This window comes from Cherax quadricarinatus, chromosome 22, assembly GCF_038502225.1.
Source record: "Cherax quadricarinatus isolate ZL_2023a chromosome 22, ASM3850222v1, whole genome shotgun sequence".
Taxonomy (NCBI): Eukaryota; Metazoa; Arthropoda; class Malacostraca; order Decapoda; family Parastacidae; genus Cherax; species Cherax quadricarinatus.
The window spans coordinates 19742345-19761964 of record NC_091313.1 but is presented as its reverse complement, the minus strand read 5'-3'; the positions used below and the strand labels follow the sequence as shown (position 1 = coordinate 19761964).

Sequence of the window (19620 nt, the reverse complement as noted above, 5' to 3'; positions counted from 1 at the left end):
GGGCTAAAGCCCTCATAGATGCAAATATTTGTTTTGTAGTTTTTTAATTAATGGCCAATTTTCATTGCATTATATAGACCATTGACAACAGAAGCACAGTAGTTTAAGAAATTTCACATACATACTGGAAAACATATGTTTTTTAAAACTATTTGATTTTTTCAGCATCTTATGATTTTTAATCATTCTCCCAAAATGAAAACCTGGCTGCACCACTGGTTTGAAGCCTTATTGTAGATAAAGCATGTCTAAGTTCTTTTCTTACTAAATCCGTTAGTTGTTGTTGGATAAATATCAGTAGATAATGGGAGCATTTTATACTGTCTGGGATTTATGGAATTGCAGTTATATGCAGGAGATAAAGATGGGTTGACTTGTGTCTGTCTTCTGGATTTGCCACATGAAATACAAATGGTCTTTTGTTTCTGGATTTTTTATTGCAAATATATTGCAACTATATTAAGAAATCTTTATCATTACCCTTATTTTGGGATATATAATGAAACAGAATATTATTTGAATATCTGATTGTGCAAAAAAAAAAAAAAAAACTGAATCTTTCAAATGCGTCAGTTCCTTTGAGATTTGTGCGTTGAACAAGTACCGAAGAGGGGATAGACTCAAATCAACACAGCCTTTGTTGAAGTGAGGTGTGGGTAGAACATTATATTTGGCTAATAATATAATGAAATTATATGAAATAATTTCACATACAGTAAGTTATCATTTGCATGGTTGCCAACTGATAATTTGTCCTCCTATTACACACCTCTATTTCCCTTAAATAAGTCTTATCTTAAAGCGTTATATTATTCTTTTGAATCTTAGGGAATCTGTTACAGATTATTTTCTGCTACTGTCCAGTTTAATAATTGCTGTTTGAATTTAAGTACTTGCTTAAAAAGGTAGAGTTCAGTCAAGAATTTCTTTAACAAACAGTAATATCCTCTGAACAATTGCGTTTTTTTATTTCCATTTTATGAAGGTGAAAGTGAAGATATTGTGTACATGAGCCCCAGTGTTGTTGTCATGGCATATTCTATATTAATCGTGAATATGGTGCAAAAAAACTACTTCAGTGATATGAAATTTTTTAACCTAAGTATATAAATTAATAATCTTGTAATTTTAATTTAAAGAAGTCGTTGATTGTAGAAAAATTGATTTGCCAGTGAAATTCAATAAGCGTTGAATTTGCCATTGACAGAATGGATCAACAACACAAGGCCAAAGTGCCAGTGATGGCTCGCGACCCAGACAACTGACATTCGCGAGGACAGCACATGACGCAAGTATTTTTCCTTTTTTAAACCATTGGTAATACACTAATGAATTTTAGCTACTTGTCAAGATTTAAATTTTTTTTAGATTTCTACATTACAGATAATATGGACCTTATTGGCAGTGAAATCTAAAATGTCATGGAAAGACCATTTTATCCTGTTGGCAAATCCAGAAAGCAAATACCATTAATTTTTGGATATCCTTCTCCCATTTAATATACATTTGTTATTTAATAATTGTCAGTGTTTGTATTGTTAATTTGTCTTAGGTCCAGTCCTCTTTCATGAGACTTTATGTAGTTAAGTTACTTGTTACCACCAAGATAATCACGGTTAGATATACGGATGCTGTTGTAGAATAAATGTTTTAAAGTGTGTTGTTTCAGTATCTTGTATAATTTTGCTCACATTTATTTGCTTATTAAAAATGTGATTACAGTATATACTATTCGTTAAATATAATGATTTCATCTGTCAAGATTGATTAAGGTATTTATTTTTGCAGTGCATGTGTGATAATCTTGTTGTAGATGAATCTTATTGCAATTAAACATAGGGAGCTTTTTACTTAGATAATATTTGTGTTTTCTCCACCAAATCTGATAATTATCATATTAACAGGAGGTGATCCAGGAGTTGTCTTCTATGGTAAAGGAGCTTCTCATACAGTTTTACAAGTCAACGCGATTTAAGCCAAATCGAATTATTCTTTATCGTGATGGTGTAAGTGAGGGCCAGTTCCAAACTGTGTTGCAACATGAATTGACTGCTATGAGAGAGGCTTGTATTAAGCTAGAGGCAGATTACAAACCTGGTATCACTTACATTGCTGTACAAAAGCGCCATCATACAAGGTTTGTATTATATTAATTCACTTTGATTTTTAACGCAAGATGATTTAACCCGTTAACGGTCCAAACGTATATATACGTTCACTACCCCAGTGCCCCGAATATTTTGAAAAATAAAAAAAAATCACTTTTTTTATTGAAAAAAAGCACATTTTTTCTAAGTATTATAGGATAAAAAAAAAAATTAGGGTCAGCACTTACCGAGATATGAGGCCACAAAGTTGGCACTTGGAGATCACCTGGCGGCAATATGGAGCACTGCCACTTGCAGAAGTGTTGCCGATATATCTTTTTTTTCCATTTTTTCATTTTTTTTTTTAACAAGTCGGCCGTCTCCCACCGAGGCAGGGTGACCCAAAGAGAAAGAAAATCCCCAGAAAGAAAATACTTTCATAATCATTCAACACTTTCACCTCACTCACACATAATCACTGTTTTTGCAGAGGTGCCCAGAATACAACAGTTTAGAAGTATATATGTATAAAAATACACAATATATCTCTCCAAACTGCCAAAATCCCAAACCCCTCCTTTTGAGTGCAGGCATTGTACTTCCCATTTCCAGGACTCAAATCCGGTTATATAAAATAACCGGTTTCCCAGAATCCCTTCACTAAATATTACCCTGCTCATACTCCAATAGATCGTCAGGTCCCAAATACCATTCATCTCCATTCACTCCTATCTAACACGCTCACGCACGCTTGCTGGAAGTCCAAACCCCTCGCCTACAACACCTCCTTTGCCCCCTCTGTCCAACCATTTTGAGGACGACTCCTACCCCGCCTTCCTTACCCTACAGATTTATACGCTCTCCATGTCGTTCTACTTTGATCCATTCTCTCTAAATGACCAAACCACCTCAACAAACCCTCTTCAGCCCTCTGACTAATACTTTTATTAACACCACACCTTCTCCTAATTTCCACACTCCGAATTTTCTGCATAATATTTACACCACACATTGCTCTTAGACAGGACATCTCCACTGCCTCCAACTGCCTCCTTGCTGCAGAATTTACAACCCAAGCTTCACACCCATATAAGAGTGTTGGTACTACTGTACTTTCATACATTCGCTTCTTTGCCTCCATAGATAACATTTTTTGCCTCCACATATACCTAATGCACCACTCGCCTTTTTTTCCTTCATCAATTCTATGATTAACCTCATCCTTCATAAATCCATGCACTGACACGTCATCTCCCAAATATCTGAAAACATTCACTTCTTCCATACTCCTCCTCCCTAATTTGATGTCCAATTTTTCTTTATCTAAATCATTTGATACTCTCATCACTTTACTCTTTTCTATGTTCAATTTCAACTTTCTACCTTTACACACATTCCCAAATTCAACCACTAACCTTTGCAATTTTTCTTTAGAATCTCCCAATAGCACAGTATCATCAGCAAAAAGTAACTGTGTCACTTCCCATTTTGTATTTAATTCCCCATAATTTAATCCCACCCTTCTCTCGAACACCCTAGCATTAACTACTTTAGCAACCCCATCTATAAATATATTAAACAATCATGGTGACATTACACATCTCTGTGTAAGACCTACTTTTACCGGGAAGTAGTCTCCCTCTCCTACACACCCTAACCTGAGCCTCACTATCCTCATAAAAACTCTTTACAGCATTTAGTAACTTACCACCTATTCCATACACTTGCAACACCTGCCAAATTGCTCTCCAATCCAATCATATGCCTTTTCTAAATCCATAAATGTAATAAAAACTTCCCTACCTTTATCTAGATACTGTTCACATATATGCTTCAATGTAAATACCTGATCTACACATCCCCTACCCACTCGAAAACCTCCTTGCTCATCTGCAATCCTACATTCTGTCTTACCTCTAATTCTTTCAGTTATAACCCTGCCATGCACTTTTCATGGTATGCTCAGTAAATATATTCCTCTATAATTTTTACAATGTCTTTATTAACGTAAAATAAAAGTTAATGTGCCCAAGATTATTATTAGTATTACGTAATGTTTTCCCTCCGCCCGGCAACCACACCTCCATAGCACATAAATATAGCATGTTTAGTTGCTATATGATGTGTTTCTTCTATAATTTTGAAGAAAATATCATAGATGGGTTAATGAAAATGTCTATATTGACATAAAACTAGACATTTAATGTACCCAAGAGTGATTATTGTTATGTACTACTAGCAAAGTAAAATGAGGTTAAATTTGCATTTTTTTTTTTAATAAACCGGCTGTATCCCACCAAGGCAGGGTGGCCCAAAAAGAAAAATAAGAGATTTTCTTTTTAGATTTAGTAATTTGTACAGAAGGGGTTACTAGCCCCTTGCTCCCGGCATTTTAGTCGTCTCTTACAACACTGATGGATTACGGAGGAAGAATTCTGTTCCACTTCTCCATGGAGATGAAAGAAAAACAAGAACAAGGACTAGAAAGAAAATAGAAGAAAACCCAGAGGGATGTGTATGTATATGCTTGTACATATGTGTGTAGTGTGACCTAAGTGTAAGAAAAAGTAGCAAGACATACCTGAAATCTTGCGTGTTTATGAGAGAGAAAAAGACACCAATAATCCTACCATCATGTAAAACAATACAGGTTTCCGTTTTGCACTCATTTGGCAGGACGGTAGTACCTCCCTGGGCGGTTGCTGTCTACCACCCTACTGCCTACATAAATTTGTATTTCTTTCATCTATTCTTTTGTATTTATGTATGTATTTTAGTATTAACCCTTTCAGGGCCGAGAGGCCCTCTCCTAAATGTGTTCTCAGGGTCGAAAATTTTTTGGAAAACAAAAATTATTTTTTCTTATGAAAAGATAGAGAATATTTTCCCGATCATAATGACACCAAAAGTATGAAATTTGATGGAAAAAGTACGGAATTATGCTCTCGCGAAGTTAGCGGTCTCGATGTTTATGCATCAGCGATTTTGCCCACTTTGAGCCCTATTTTCGGCAAATTCCAGTGTACTAGTCCACAAAAATCATAACTATTTCGCTAGAATCCATTTTTTCCATCGAAGGAGTACAAGAAACAACCCATTTACCGATTTCAACTATCCAGTAAAGTGGTCAGAAATTGACAATTTTTCCAATTTCACACAAGTTTCAAAAGATGCCAGTTTCCAAATAGGGTCCAGAATAAACAAGATAGACATTCCTGGCACTAAAATAACATTTTTTCTGTTCATTAGTCATGTCCCCAGGCCTCTCTTACATTTCTTTTGCTTTCCACTCTGAATTTTTATTCTCACAAAAAATAGAAGATTTACTGTTATGCAGACTACTGCATTAGTTTAGAAATGGTACAAATAATATCAGTGCACTTGTGAAAGAATATTAGACTCACCAGTTGACGTGTATTGGACGCATGGCATGATTTGTTTACTTTTGAACTTTGGCAAAAATCAAACATTTCTGCTACTTTGAGCTCAATTTCAAGGTACTCTTCATTGTGAAACCAATCAAAATCGTCTCAGTTTTTGTAATATGTCTTCCATTCTATAAAATGAGACCAGGAAGACTAGAATACAACCATAAATACCATATGAAAATACTGCAGAATCGATGTTTAAAACCAAAAACATCGTCAAAGTTTTTTTTTTTCTCATTACTCACTGTGTGTTGCAGGATTTTTTTTATACTGCGCACACTGACCACATAGACCCATTGTTTCATATGTAGGCCTGCCAGCTTTCTCTTGCTAGATTTGAAGGCGCTAGGATTTAGGCATACTATTACGTCAATAACCCTGGTGCATAAGCTGTACTAGTACGTCGGAAACCCTGAAAGGGTTAAGCGGTGTTTAAATTACATATTTTAGTATTAAGCAGTGTTTAAATTATTTTATGCAACCCCATCAATGTATAATATGCCAATTACAATAGGATTTTTTTTTTTTCATGGAAATGGATTAATCATTTTCCCTATACAGTGGACCCTCGGGTAACGATATTAATCCGTTCCTGAGAGTTCATCGTTAGACGAAATTATCGTTAGCCGAATTAATTTTCCCCATAAGAAATGATGGAAATCCAATTAATCTGTTCCATAACTAAATAAATAAATGTTAAAATGACCCTTACCTTTATTGAAGAGTATTGATGAGTGATGAGACTGTTTTTCTTGATAACACTGGGATTTTCAGAGTGATATATGAGTAAAGGCTTCACTTTGCAATCTCCACTAGCATTACAACAAAACAAGAAAGTTAGCCTGTCTTTCATAGGATTGTGTCCTGGGAGTACCTTTTCCTCCTGAGTAATGTAGGTCCTGTTTGGCATTTTCTTCCAGACCAGGCCTGTTTTGTCACAATTGAACACTTGTTGGGGTTGGAATTTTTCAGCTTCACCATGCCTTATCACACTGTATGCCACTACGATTTTTAAATCTCTCAAACTAACCTTTGCTGGCCTTAAATTCACCAATATGAGCCCTAGTTCCAGGCATTTTTTCCTGTTCACCTGGGTGTTCGTCGACTGGTGTAGGTCGCATCCTGGGGGACAAGATTAAGGACCCCAATGGAAATAAGTTACAGTCTTCGATGACTCACTGACTTTCTTGGGTTATCCTGGGTGGCTAACCCTCTGGGGTTAATTGTTTCTCGTTAAGCCACACCAACAACAGTTTCTCCTCATCTTCGAGTAGTACCGCTAACGGTGGTGCAGCAGCAGCTGACCCTGGTATGATAGTATTTCTCACCCTTTTTACCACAGGGTTGGCACTAAAACCTTTCTTTGGGCCCATGGTGGCTTATTTAGCAGTTACAAGCACTGTAAACAATGGAATAATACAAAATGTATTGAATGTATGTATGAAACCAGCCACCCTGGCTTGTAAACAATGATGGCAGGGCAGCTGAGGTGCTCAGGCTGGACGGACAGGTTCAGGACGAATCACGTTGGGTGAGTTTTTTATTGTTAGCCAGGCCAAAATTTTTTACGCTCAAACGCTTCGTTGGGTAGATTTAACGTTACGGGATGCGTTCATTAGCCGAGGGTCCACTGTATTACTTATGGGAAAATTCATTTGGTATACTTCCTGTTTAGAACAAGTCCAAGGTCTTGGAACAGATTAAGGATGTATACTGAGATACCACTGTATTCAGAGCGCTGGGTGAGAGAACGTAGATCTATGTTTGGACAGTTAACAGGTTAAAAATAGGTTGGGCAGATATTTTTGTTAGTGGGTTTGAAGTCAAGAAGGATGTGCCCAGTATGGGCCAGTAGGCTTGCTGCAGTGTTCCGCCCCCCCCCCCCCCCTCTTTTTTTTTTTTAACATTTCCTCAGTTTCCCACTGTTTCTCTCCTTTCTTATGTCTCTCATATTGGAAAATCAGATGTATGTAGAGAACAGAAAAATAGAGTGAATAAAACCATGTCAAGGCCATTGCTAAATGGAAAACTTCATAGGCCAGTTAACAAATATACATGTATTGACAAGGTGTGTGGATCACCCAGCCTTTTGTGGGAAATGGACAACATGTTTAAAAATGTGTAAAATTTAATTAGTGTTATTTTATTGGAATTTCCCTATATTTTTTTTCCCCATACTCTGAACTTAAATATTGTTGTCTTCATCCAGATTGTTTTGTTCTGACAAGAAGGAGCAGAGTGGGAAGAGTGGTAACATCCCTGCAGGAACTACAGTTGATGTAGGCATCACACACCCAACAGAATTTGATTTTTATCTGTGTTCACATCAAGGCATTCAGGTTGGTACATGCACTCGTGTGTGGTTTTTGTTTAGTGACTTTCATAAGTTTGATAAAAGAGAAAAAGTTAGCTTATGAGAGGTTTTTACAAAGCAGAAGTGTTATAAGAAGAACAGAGTATATGGAGAGTAAAAGAAAGGTAAAGAGAGTGGTGAGAGAGTGCAAAAGGAGAGCAGATGATAGAGTGGGAGAGGCACTGTCAAGAAATTTTAATGAAAATAAGAAAAAATTTTGGAGTGAGGTAAACAAGTTAAGAAAGCCTAGGGAACATATGGATTTGTCAGTTAAAAACAGAGTATGGGAGTTAGTAGATGGGGAGAGGGAGGTATTAGGTAGATGGCGAGAATATTTTGAGGAACTTTTAAATGTTGAGGAAGAAAGGGAGGCAGTAATTTCATGCACTGATCAGGGAGGTATACCATCTTTTAGGAGTGAAGAAGAGCATAATGTAAGTGTGGGGGAGGCACAGGAGGCATTATGGAGAATGAAAGGGGGTAAAGCAGCTGGAACTGATGGGATCATGACAGAAATGTTAAAAGCAGGGGGGGATATAGTGTTGAAGTGGTTGGTACTTTTGTTTAATGTATGAAAGAGGGGAAGGTACCTAGCGATTGGCGGAGAGCATGTATAGTCCCTTTATATAAAGGGAAGGGGGACAAAAGAGATTGTAAAAATTATAGAGGAACAAGTTTATTGAGTATAACAGGAAAAGTGTACGGTAGGGTAATTATTGAAAGAATTAGAGGTAAGACAGAATGTAGGATTGCGGATGAGCAAGGATGTTTCAGAGTGGGTAGGGGATGTGTAGATCAAGTGTTTACATTGAAGCATGGTTTAGAAAGACAAGTAAGCAAACACTATGACATATTTATTAGAAAACGTTTTGGTCCTGGGACCTTGATCACTTCTAACATACAGAGGTAGAAAGGCATTATATATATAGGCGGAGAGTGAGGTGTGACGCACGTGACCTGAGGAATGTCATAAGAACATAAGAATGGAGGAACACTGTAGAAGGCCTACTGGCCCATGCAAGGCAGGTCCTTATCAAAACAACCTCTGCCTATGATGAAGAGGTAGACGTTGAAATCATGTGACTCCTGTGTTGTTGGGTTGGTGGTGCTTAAGTATCATGTATGCCAATGTTTTTGAAATTTTGTAGTTTCCAGTGTTGCGTTCTATAGTGTCGGTGACGGTGATTAGTGAGGCTTCTAGGCACCGTCGGCGTCTGAGGTCTGGTTCGGTGAGAACGAGTTGTGCCTCATTCCAGTTCATCAAATGTCCCGTGGAGTCTCTGTGGAGGACACAGGTGTACCTTACATCGTCTCTGTTAGAGGCATTTCGATGCTCATTCAAGCGGACTGCAAGATCTCTGCTTGTCTCGCCTGCATATTTCTTGGGACAGAACCCACAGGGGATAGTGTAGACGCCTGCTGTAGAAGTTAGAGGTGTGGGGCTGCGTTTCGTAGTGAGGTCTTTGATAGATGATGTGTTTATGGTGGAAACGTTGATGTTACTCATAGCAAGTGCCAGGCGAGTATTCGTGGCAACATCACCACATGGGAGTACTATGAACTGCTTAGGGGGCTGTTCCATGGGCGGTTTGTTGAGAATAGCTTGTGCCTTAAGTCTGCAATCTCGGATGAAGAAAGATGGGAACTGAAGACATGTAAAGGCTTGTGTTATGTAAGTGCATTCTTCTTCTAGAAAACAAGGACTGGAGATGCGAAGAGCTCTCAAGAAGAAGCCAATGAGGACTCCTCTCTTAGTGCGGGTGTCTTGGTGTGAATAAAAGTGTATAAGATCGTCCTTGTTGGTAGGGCACTTGCTATGAGTAACATCAACGTTTCCACCATAAACACATCATCTATCAAAGACCTCACTACGAAACGCAGCCCCACACCTCTAACTTCTACAGCAGGCGTCTACACTATCCCCTGTGGGTTCTGTCCCAAGAAATATGTAGGCGAGACAAGCAGAGATCTTGCAGTCCACTTGAATGAGCATCGAAATGCCTCTAACAGAGACGATGTAAGGTACGCCTGTGTCCTCCACAGAGATTCCACGGGACATTTGATGAACTTGAATGAGGCACAACTCGTTCTCACCGAACCAGACCTCAGACGCCGACGGTGCCTAGGAGCCTCACTAATCGCCATCACCGACACTATAGAACGCAACACTGGAAACTACAAAATTTCAAAAACATTGGCATGCATGATACTTAAGCACCACCAACCCAACAACACAGGAGTCACATGATTTCAACGTCTACCTCTTCATCATAGGCAGAGGTTGTTTTGATAAGGACCTGCCTCGCATGGGCCAGTAGGCCTTCTACAGTGTTCCTCCATTCTTATGTTCTTATGACATTCCTCAGGTCATGTGCGTCACACCTCACTCTCCGCCTATATATATAATGCCTTTCTACCTCTGTATGTTAGAAGTGATCAAGGTCCCAGGACCGAAACGTTTTCTAATAAATATGTCATAGTGTTTGCTTATGTGTCTTTCTAAACCAACTTGTCGGTATTTATTACCAAGGTTTATACCACATTGAAGCATATATGTGAACAGTATTTAGATAGAGGTAGGGAAGTTTTTATTGCATTTTTGGATTTAGAAAAGGCATATGATAGTGGATAGGGGAGCAATGTGGCAGATTTTGCAAGTATATGGAATAGGTGGTAAGTTACTAAATGCTGTAAAGAGTTTTTATAAGGATAGTGAGGCTCAGGTTAGGGTGTGTAGAGGAGAGGGAGACTACTTCCCGGTAAAAGTAGGTCTTAGACAGGGATGTGTAATGTCACCATGGTTGTTTAATATATTTGTAGATGGGGTCGTAAAAGAAGTAAATGCTAGGGTGTTCGGGAGAAGGGTGGGATTAAATTATGGGAAATCAAATACAAAATGGGAATTGACACAGTTACTTTTTGCTGATGATACTGTGCTTATGGGAGATTCTAATGAAAAATTGCAAAGGTTAGTGGATGAGTTTGGGAGTGTGTTTAAAGGTAGAAAGTTGAAAGTGAACATAGAAAAGAGTAAGGTGATGAGGGTATCAAATGATTTAGATAAAGAAAAATTGGATATCAAATTAGGGAGGAGGAGTATGGAAGAAGTGAATGTTTTCAGATACTTGGCAGTTGACATGTCGGCGGATGGATTTATGAAGGATGAGGTTAATCATAGAATTGATGTAGGAAAAAAGGTAAGTGGTGCGTTGAGGTATATGTGAAGACAAAAAACGTTATCTATGGAGGCAAAGAAGGGAATGTATAAAAGTATAGTAGTACCAACACTCTTATATGGGTGTGAAGCTTGGGTTGTGAATGCAGCAGCGAGGAGGAGGTCGGAGGCAGTGGAGATGTCCTGTCTAAGGGCAATGTGTGGTGTAAATATTATGCAGAAAATTCGGAGTGTGGAAATTAGGAGAAGGTGTGGAGTTAATAAAAGTATTAGTCAGAGGGCTGAAGAGGGGTTGTTGAGGTGGTTTGGTCATTTAGAGAGAATGGATCAAAGTAGAATGACATGGAGAGCATTTAAATCTGTAGGAGAAGGAAGGCGGGGTAGGGGTTGTCCTCGAAAAGGTTGGAAGGAAGGGGTAAGGGAGGTTTTGTGGGCGAGGGGCTTGGACTTCCAGCAGGCGTTCATGAGCGTGTTCGATAGGAGTGAATGGAGACGGATGGTATTTGGGACCTGACGATCTGTTGGAGTGTGAGCAGGGTAATATTTAGTGAAGGGATTCAGGGAAACCGGTTATTTTTATATAGCCGGACTTGAGTCCTGGAAATGGGAAGTACAATGCCTGCACTCTAAAGGAGGGGTTTTGGGATATTAGCAGTTTGGAGGGGTATGTTGTGTATCTTTATACGTATATGCTTCTAGACTGTTGTGTTTTGAGCACCTCTGCAAAAACAGTGATTGTGTGTGAGTGAGGTGAAAGTGTTGAATGATGATGAAAGTATTTTCTTTTTGGGAATTTTCTTTTTTTCTTTGGGTCACCCTGCCTCGGTGGGAGACGGCCGACTTGTTGAAAAAATAAAATGTTTATTAGAAATTTCCAATTTAATATTCCCATACTTCTCATGGAATAAACATTCCTCAGTTTTAAATATTATCATGCTATTAAACAGTTTCCCACCGAGGCAGGGTGACCCAAAAAGAAAGAAAACAAAAATAACATCATTCAACACTTTCACTATCACTGTCTTTGCAGAGGCGCTCAGATACGACAGTTTAGAAGTCCCTCCAAATTGCCAATATCCCAAACCCCTCCTTTAAAGTGCAGGCATTGTACTTCCCATTTCCAAGACTCAAATCTGGCTAACTGGTTTCACTGAATTCCTTCACAAAATATTCCCCTGCTCACACTCCAGCAGCTCGTCAGGTCCCAAAAACCATTCGTCTCCATTTGCTCCTATCTAACATGCTCACACACGCTTGCTGGAACTCCAAGCCCCTCACCCACAAAACTTCCTTTACTCCCTCCCTCCAACCTTCTTGGAGATGACCCCCTTCCCTGCCTTCCTTCCCCCTACAGATTTAAACACTCTTCAAGTCATTCTACTTTGTTTCATTCTCTCTAAATGACCAAACCATCTCAACAACCCCTCTTCAGCCCTCTTAACCCTTTTAGGGTCGGTCATGTACTTGTATGTTTTAACAGCTGGGGTTGGTCACGTAATTAAACGCGTACATTCTAGTACCTTCAAACCAAGTGGGAGAAAGCTGGTAGACCTACATGTGAGAGAATGGGTCTGCATGGTGAGTGTGTGCAGTAGGAAAAAAATCAAGGTACCTGCATTGCATTGTGGGAATGCCATTTCAGTACATCTTGTTTACCTTGCCTCTCAGTAAGAAACTCCTCACTCCCCAGCGAATTGGGACTCATATTTTCCCAAATGACAGTTCTAACACAGATGGAAGTGTTTTTGAAGAATTTCATGGTTTTAAGGAGTTTGTGCCTGAAAGCAATGCCCAGGAAACCAGAAGGAAGGAAGGAAGAGAAGAGAGGAAGGAAGGAGGGAAGGTAGGTAGGGAGGAGGGAAGGTAGGTAGGTAGGAAGGAAGGAAGGAAGGAAGGAAGGAAGGAAGATCTTCAACCTAGGATAACCCACAAAAGTCAGACAGTGACTTGTTTCCATGTGAGTTGGTGGGGTGGGGAAGGCATGTGTGTTGTGGAAGGCAGTGAGTGAAGGTGTAATGCTTCATTGTGACACTAGCCACACTGCTCACTCAGCATATTTACAAGTCCACCCACACACAACAACAAGTTTCCAGAAGCTCTATCAGTTCTAGGAACATGTCTAGTGACTCTATGTGTATATACATGATAGAAAAATAGTAATCAACATTTTTTATTGTTGGTTTGTGTAAACATGTTTTGTAAACAATATAATGACAACAAAGTTTGTGCAGTTATTATGTAGCATACAATGAGTGAATATACATACAATATACCTTATATTGGTCTCACAAGCCATAAAAGTTGAAGGAAGGACAAAAGGAAGGAAGTCAGGCAGGAAGGATGACCATCAACCTAGGATAACCCGAAAAGTCAGATTGTGACTTATTTCCATGGGGTTGGTGGGGTGGGGAAGGCATGTGTGTTGTGGAAGGCAGTAAGGGTTAGTGAGTGAAGGTGTAATGCGTCATTGTGACACTATCCATGCTGCTGGCTCAGCATATTTATAAGTCCACCCACACACAACAAGAGGTTTCCAGAAGGTCTAACAGTTCTAGGAATGTGTCCAGCAACTATATGTGTATATATATGATAGAAAAATAGTACTAAACATTTTTTATTGTTGGTTTGTGTAAACATGTTTTGCAAACAATATAATGACAATGTTTATGTGGCTATTGTATAGCATACAACAAGTGAATATATACAAAATATGGCTTATATTGGTCTCACAGGCCATGAAAGTTAATTGAAAAATAAAATGTTAAAAAATAGAAGAAAAAAGGTAGAAAAAATAAATAAACAATTACTGAATAACAAAAAAAAGCACAATACCGTGACATGAACGATACACAAATAACCCGCACGTAGAAGAGAGGAGCTTACGACGACGTTTTGGTCCGACTTGGAACATTTACAAAGTCACACTGTGACTTTGTAAATGGTCCAAGTCGGACTGAAATGTTGTCGTAAGCTCCTCTCTTCTATGTGCAGGTTATTTGTGAAACAATTACTGAATGACCTGCAGTCAGTGATGTTGCTGTAAATTGTTCATGTTCTGTCAACTTCACGCCTCCATATCTCGGTAAGCATTGATCGCAAAAAAAAATTTGGGGGGCCTATGACACTCACAAAGACATTCTCTATAATTTCGTAAGATTTTTTTTTTTCTAATATTTTTCGACCCTGAGAACAAGTTTAGGATCGGGGGGTCTCCTCTAATGTGATATCCAGTTTTTATCAAAATCGTTTAATACCCTCATCACCTTTCCCTTTTGTGTGTTCACTTTCAAAATTCTACCTTTACACTGGTATCTATTTAATTGTGGGGGTGATGGAGTGAGGGAGTTTGAACTCCAACTCTTGGACCCAAGTAGCTGTTGCATTTTTTTTTTTTTTAACAAGTCGGCTGTCTCCCACAAAGGCAGGGTGACCCAAAACGAAAGAAAATCTCCAAAAACAAAATACTTTCATCATCATTCAACACTTTCACCTCACTCACACATAATCACTGTTTTTGCAGAGGTGCTCAGGCACAACAGCTTAGAAGCATATACCTATAAAGACACAACATATCCCTCCAAACTGCCAATATCCCGAACCCCTCTTTTAGAGTGCAGGCATTGTACTTCCCATTTCCAGGACTCAAGTCTGGCTATAGAAAAATAACCAGTTTCCCTGAATCCCTTCACTAAATATTACCCTGCTCACATTAAACAGCTCGTCAGCTCCCAAATACCATTCGTCTCCATTCACTCCTATCGATCACGCTCAAGCACGCCTGCTGGAAGTCCAGGCCCCTCGCCCACAAAACTTCCCTTACCCCTTCCTTCCAACCTTTTCGAGGACGACCCTTACCCCGCTTTCCTTCCCCTACAGATTTATATGCTCTCCATGTCATTCTGCTTTGATCTATTCTCTCTAAATGACTACACCACCTCATCAACCCCTCTTCAGCCCTCTGACTAATACTTTTATTAACTCCACATCTCCTAATTTCCACACTCCAAATTTTCTGCATAATATTTACACCACACATTGCCCTTAGACAGGACATCTCCACTGCATCCAACCGCCTCCTCGCTGCTGCATTCACAACCCAAGCATCACACCCATATAAGAGTGTTGGTTCTACTATACTTTCGTACATTCCCTTCTTTGCTCCGTAGATAACGTTTTTTGTCTCCACATATACCTCAACGCACCACTCAACTTTTTTCCTTCATCAACTCTATGATTAACCTCATCCTTCATAAATCTATAAGCTGACACATCAACTCCCAAATATCTGAAAACATTCACTTCATCCATACTCCTCCTCCCCAATTTGATATCCAGTTTTTCTTTATCTAAATCATTCGATACCCTCATCACCTTACTCTTTTCTATGTTCACTTTCAACTTTCTACCTTCACACACACTCCCAAACTCGTCCACTAACCTTTGCAGTTTTTCTTTAGAATCTCCCATAAGCACAGTATCATCAGCAAAAAGCAACTGTGTCAATTCCTGTTTTGTACTTGATTCCCCATAATTTAATCCCACCCCTCTCCCGAACACCCTAGCATTTACTTCTTTTACAACCCCATCTGTAAATATATTAAACAACAATGGTGACACTACACATCCCTGTCTAAGACCTACTTTCACTGGGAAGTAGTCCCCCTCTCCTACACACCCTAACCTGAGCCTCACTATCCTCATAAAAACTCTTTACAGCATTTAGTAACTTACCACTTATTCCATACACTTGCAACACCTGCCAAATTGCTCTCCTATCCACTCTATCATATGCCTTTTCTAAATCCATAAATGTAATAAAAACTTCCCTACCTTTATCTCCTGTTCACATATATGCTTCAATGTAAACACTTGATCTACACATCCCCTACCCACACTAAAACCTCCTTGCTCATCTGCAATCCTACATTCTGTCTTACCTCTGATTCTTTGGATAATAACCCTACCGTACACTTTTCCTGGTATGCTCAGTAAACTTATTCCTCTATAATTTTTACAATCTCTTTTGTCCCCCTTTATATAAAGGGACTATACATGCTCTCTGCCAATGCCTAGGTACCTTCCCCTCTTTCATACATTTATAAACAAAAATACCAACCACTCCAACACTATATTCCCTCCTGCTTTTAACATTTCTGTCATGATCACGTCAGTTCCAGCTGCTTGACCCCCTTTCATTCTATGTAATGCCTCATACACTTCCCCCACACTCACATCCTGTTCTTCTTCACTCCTAAGAGATGGTATACCTCCCTGGCCAGTGCATGAAATTACCCCCTCCATTTCTTTGTCGACGTTTAAAAGTTCCTCAAAATATTCTCGCCATGTGCCCAATTCCTCCATCTCCCCATCTACTAACTCCCCTACTCTGTTTTTAACTGACAAATTCATTTGTTCACTAGGCTTTCTTAACTTGTTTAACTCCAAAATTTTTTCTTTTAAAATTTCTTGACAGTGCCTCTCCCACTCTATCATCTGCTCTTCTTTTGCACTCTCTCACCACTCTCTTCACCTTTCTTTTACTCTCCATATACTCTACTCTTCTTATAACACTTGTGCTTTATAAAAATCTTTCATAAGCTGCCTTTTTCTCTTTTATCACACCCTTTCCTTCATCATTCCAGCAATCACTCCTCTTTCCTCCTGCACCCACCCTCCTATGACCACAAACTTCTGCCCCGCATTCTAATACTTCATTTTTAAAACTTCCAACCCTCTTCAACCCCCCACTACTCATACGTGCACCAGCCCACCTTTCTGCCAAAAGTTGCTTATATCTCACCCGAACTTCCTCCTCCCTTAGTTTATACACTTTCACCTTCCTCTTACTTGTTGTTGCCATTTTCCTCTTGTCCCATCTACCTCTTACTCTAACTGTAGCTACAACTAAATAATGATCCGATATATCATTTGCCCCTCTATAAACGTGTACATCCTGGAGCCTACCCATCAATTTTTTATCCACCAATACATAATCTAACAAACTACTTTCATTTCGTGCTGTATCATACCTTGTATATTTATTTATCCTCTTTTTTATAAAATTTGTATTTCCAATTACCAAACCTCTTTCTACACATAGCTCAGTTAAAGGCTCCCCATTTACATTTACCCCTGGCACCCCAAATTTACCTACTACTCCCTCAACATTTTTACCCACTTTAGCATTGAAATCCCCAACCACAAGTACTCTCACACTTGGTTCAAAACTCCCCAAGCATTCACACATTTCCCAAAATCTCTCTCTCTCTCTCTCATCTACACTTCTCTCTTCTCCAGGTGTATATATGCTTACTATAACCCACTTTTCACATCCAGCCTTTATTTTGTTCAACATAATCCTTGGAGTAATACATTTATAGTCCCTCTTTTCCTGTCATAGCTTATCCTTCAACATTATTGCTACTCCTTATTTAGCTCTTTTTGAAACCCCTGACCTAATCCCATTTATTCCTCTTCACCGAAACTCTCCCACCCCCTTCAGCTTTGTTTCACTTAAAGCCAGGACATCCAGCTTCTTCTCATTCATAGCATCCACAATCATTTCTTTCTTATCATTCGCACAACATCCACGCACATTCAGACATCCCACTTGGACAATTTTATTCTTTTTAGTAATTATTACAGGAAAAGGGGTTACTAGCCCATTGTTCCCGGCATTTTAGTTGACTTTTACAACACGCATGGCTTATGGAGGAAAGATTCTTATTCCACTTCCCCATGGATATAAAAGGAAAAGTAACAAGAACTGTTAAGATAAAATCAAAGAAAACTCAGATGAGTGTGTATAAATAAACGTGTACATGTATGTATAGTGTGACCTAAGTATAAGTAGAAGTAGCAAGACGTACCTGTAATCTTGCATATTTATGAGACAGACAAAAGACACCAGCAATCCTAACATCATGTAAAACAATTACATGCTTTCGTCTTACGCTCACTTGGCAGGACGGTAGTACCTCTCTGGGTGGTTGCTGTCTTCCATCCTATTACCAAATTTTAAACTACCCAAGGTTTTAGCACGTGAATAGAATTATAAGAACATAAGAAAGGAGGAACACTGCAGCAGGCCTGTTGGCCCATACTAGGCCGGTCCTTTACAATCCATCCCACTAACAAAATGTTTGCCCAACCCAATTTTTAATGCCACCCAAGAAAAAGCTCTGATAACTCTATCCACTCTCATATGCAAGTCCCACTCAGATCCAATCCCTCTCACTCATGTATTTATCCAACCTAAATTTGAAACTACTCAAGGTTTTAGCCTCAATAACCCAACTAGGTAGACTGTTCCACTCATCAACTACCCTATTTCCAAACCAGTACTTTCCTATGTCCTTTCTAAATCTAAACTTGTCTAATTTGAATCCATTACTGCAGGTTCTCTCTTGGAGAGATATCCTCAAGACCTTATTTATATCCCCTTTATTAATACCCATCTTCCACTTATACACTTCAATCATGTCTCCCCTCATTCTTCATCTATCAAGTGAATGTAATTTAAGGGTCTTCGATCTTTCTTCCTTATGAAGATTTCTAATGCTATGTATTAATTTAGTCATTCTACGCTGAATGTTTTCTGACAAATATATGTCCATTCTGTAATATGGAGACCAGAACTGAGCTGCATAATCAAGGTGAGGCCTTACTAATGATGTATAAAGCTGTAATATAACCGCTGAACTTCTGTTGCTTACACTTCTTAATATAAATCCCAGTAATCTGTTTGCCTTATTACATACGCTTAGGCATTGCTGTCTTGGTTTAAGGTTGCTGCTTATCATAACCCCCAAGTCCTTTTCGCAATCTGTATGGCTAAGTTCTACATTATTTAACTTATAAGTGCTAGGGTTTTGGACACTCCCGAGCATCAGAACCTTGCATTTATCTACATTGAACTGCATCTGCCACTTTTCTGACCAGTTATTGAGTTTGTCTAAATCATCCTGAAGTTCCCTGCTATCTACGTTTGAATCAATTATCCTACCTAACTTTATGTCATCGGCAAATTTGTTCATTACACTAGTATTTCCCTCATCAAGATCATTGATATATATTATAAACAACAACGGGCCTAAGACTGATCCCTGTGGAACGCCATTTGTTACGGATCCCCACTCGAATTTAACCCCATTTATGGACACACTGCTTCCTGTCTGTGAGCCATGACTCTATCCATGGCAGCACTTTTCCCCCAATGCCATGAGCTGCCACTTTCTTTAACACACTTTGGTGTGGTACTCTATCAAAAGCCTTACTAAAATCTAAATAAACAATATCAAATTGTTTGTCATGATAAACAGCCTCAAAAGCTTTACTGAAGAAAGTTAATAAATTAGTTAGACAAGAATGGCCTCTCGTGAATCCATGCTGAGTATCATTAATCAGATTATGTTTATCCAGATGGCTTCTCATAATCTCAACTATAATTGACTCTAGTAATTTGCCTACAATTGAGGTTAGGCTTATTGGGCGGTAATTTGAAGGTAACGACTTGTCCCCTGCTTTAAAAATAGAAATTACATTAGCCATCTTCCACATATCAGACACTACACCTAT

The 19620-nt window shown here is 39.0% G+C and overlaps 1 protein-coding gene across 1 annotated transcript in view; it reads left to right on the top strand.

Annotated features, from left to right (window-relative positions):
- The first annotated feature begins 1194 nt into the window (after positions 1-1194).
- Positions 1195-19620, top strand: part of AGO1 (protein argonaute-2) — a 51635-nt gene continuing 33209 nt past the window's right edge. Inside the window, exons 1-3 of the mRNA XM_070087532.1 lie at positions 1195-1288; positions 1905-2137; positions 7725-7854. Of these exons, the coding sequence (XP_069943633.1) occupies positions 1929-2137; positions 7725-7854 (339 nt within the window). The 5' untranslated portion in view covers positions 1195-1288; positions 1905-1928. The remainder of the gene's footprint in view (positions 1289-1904; positions 2138-7724; positions 7855-19620) is intronic.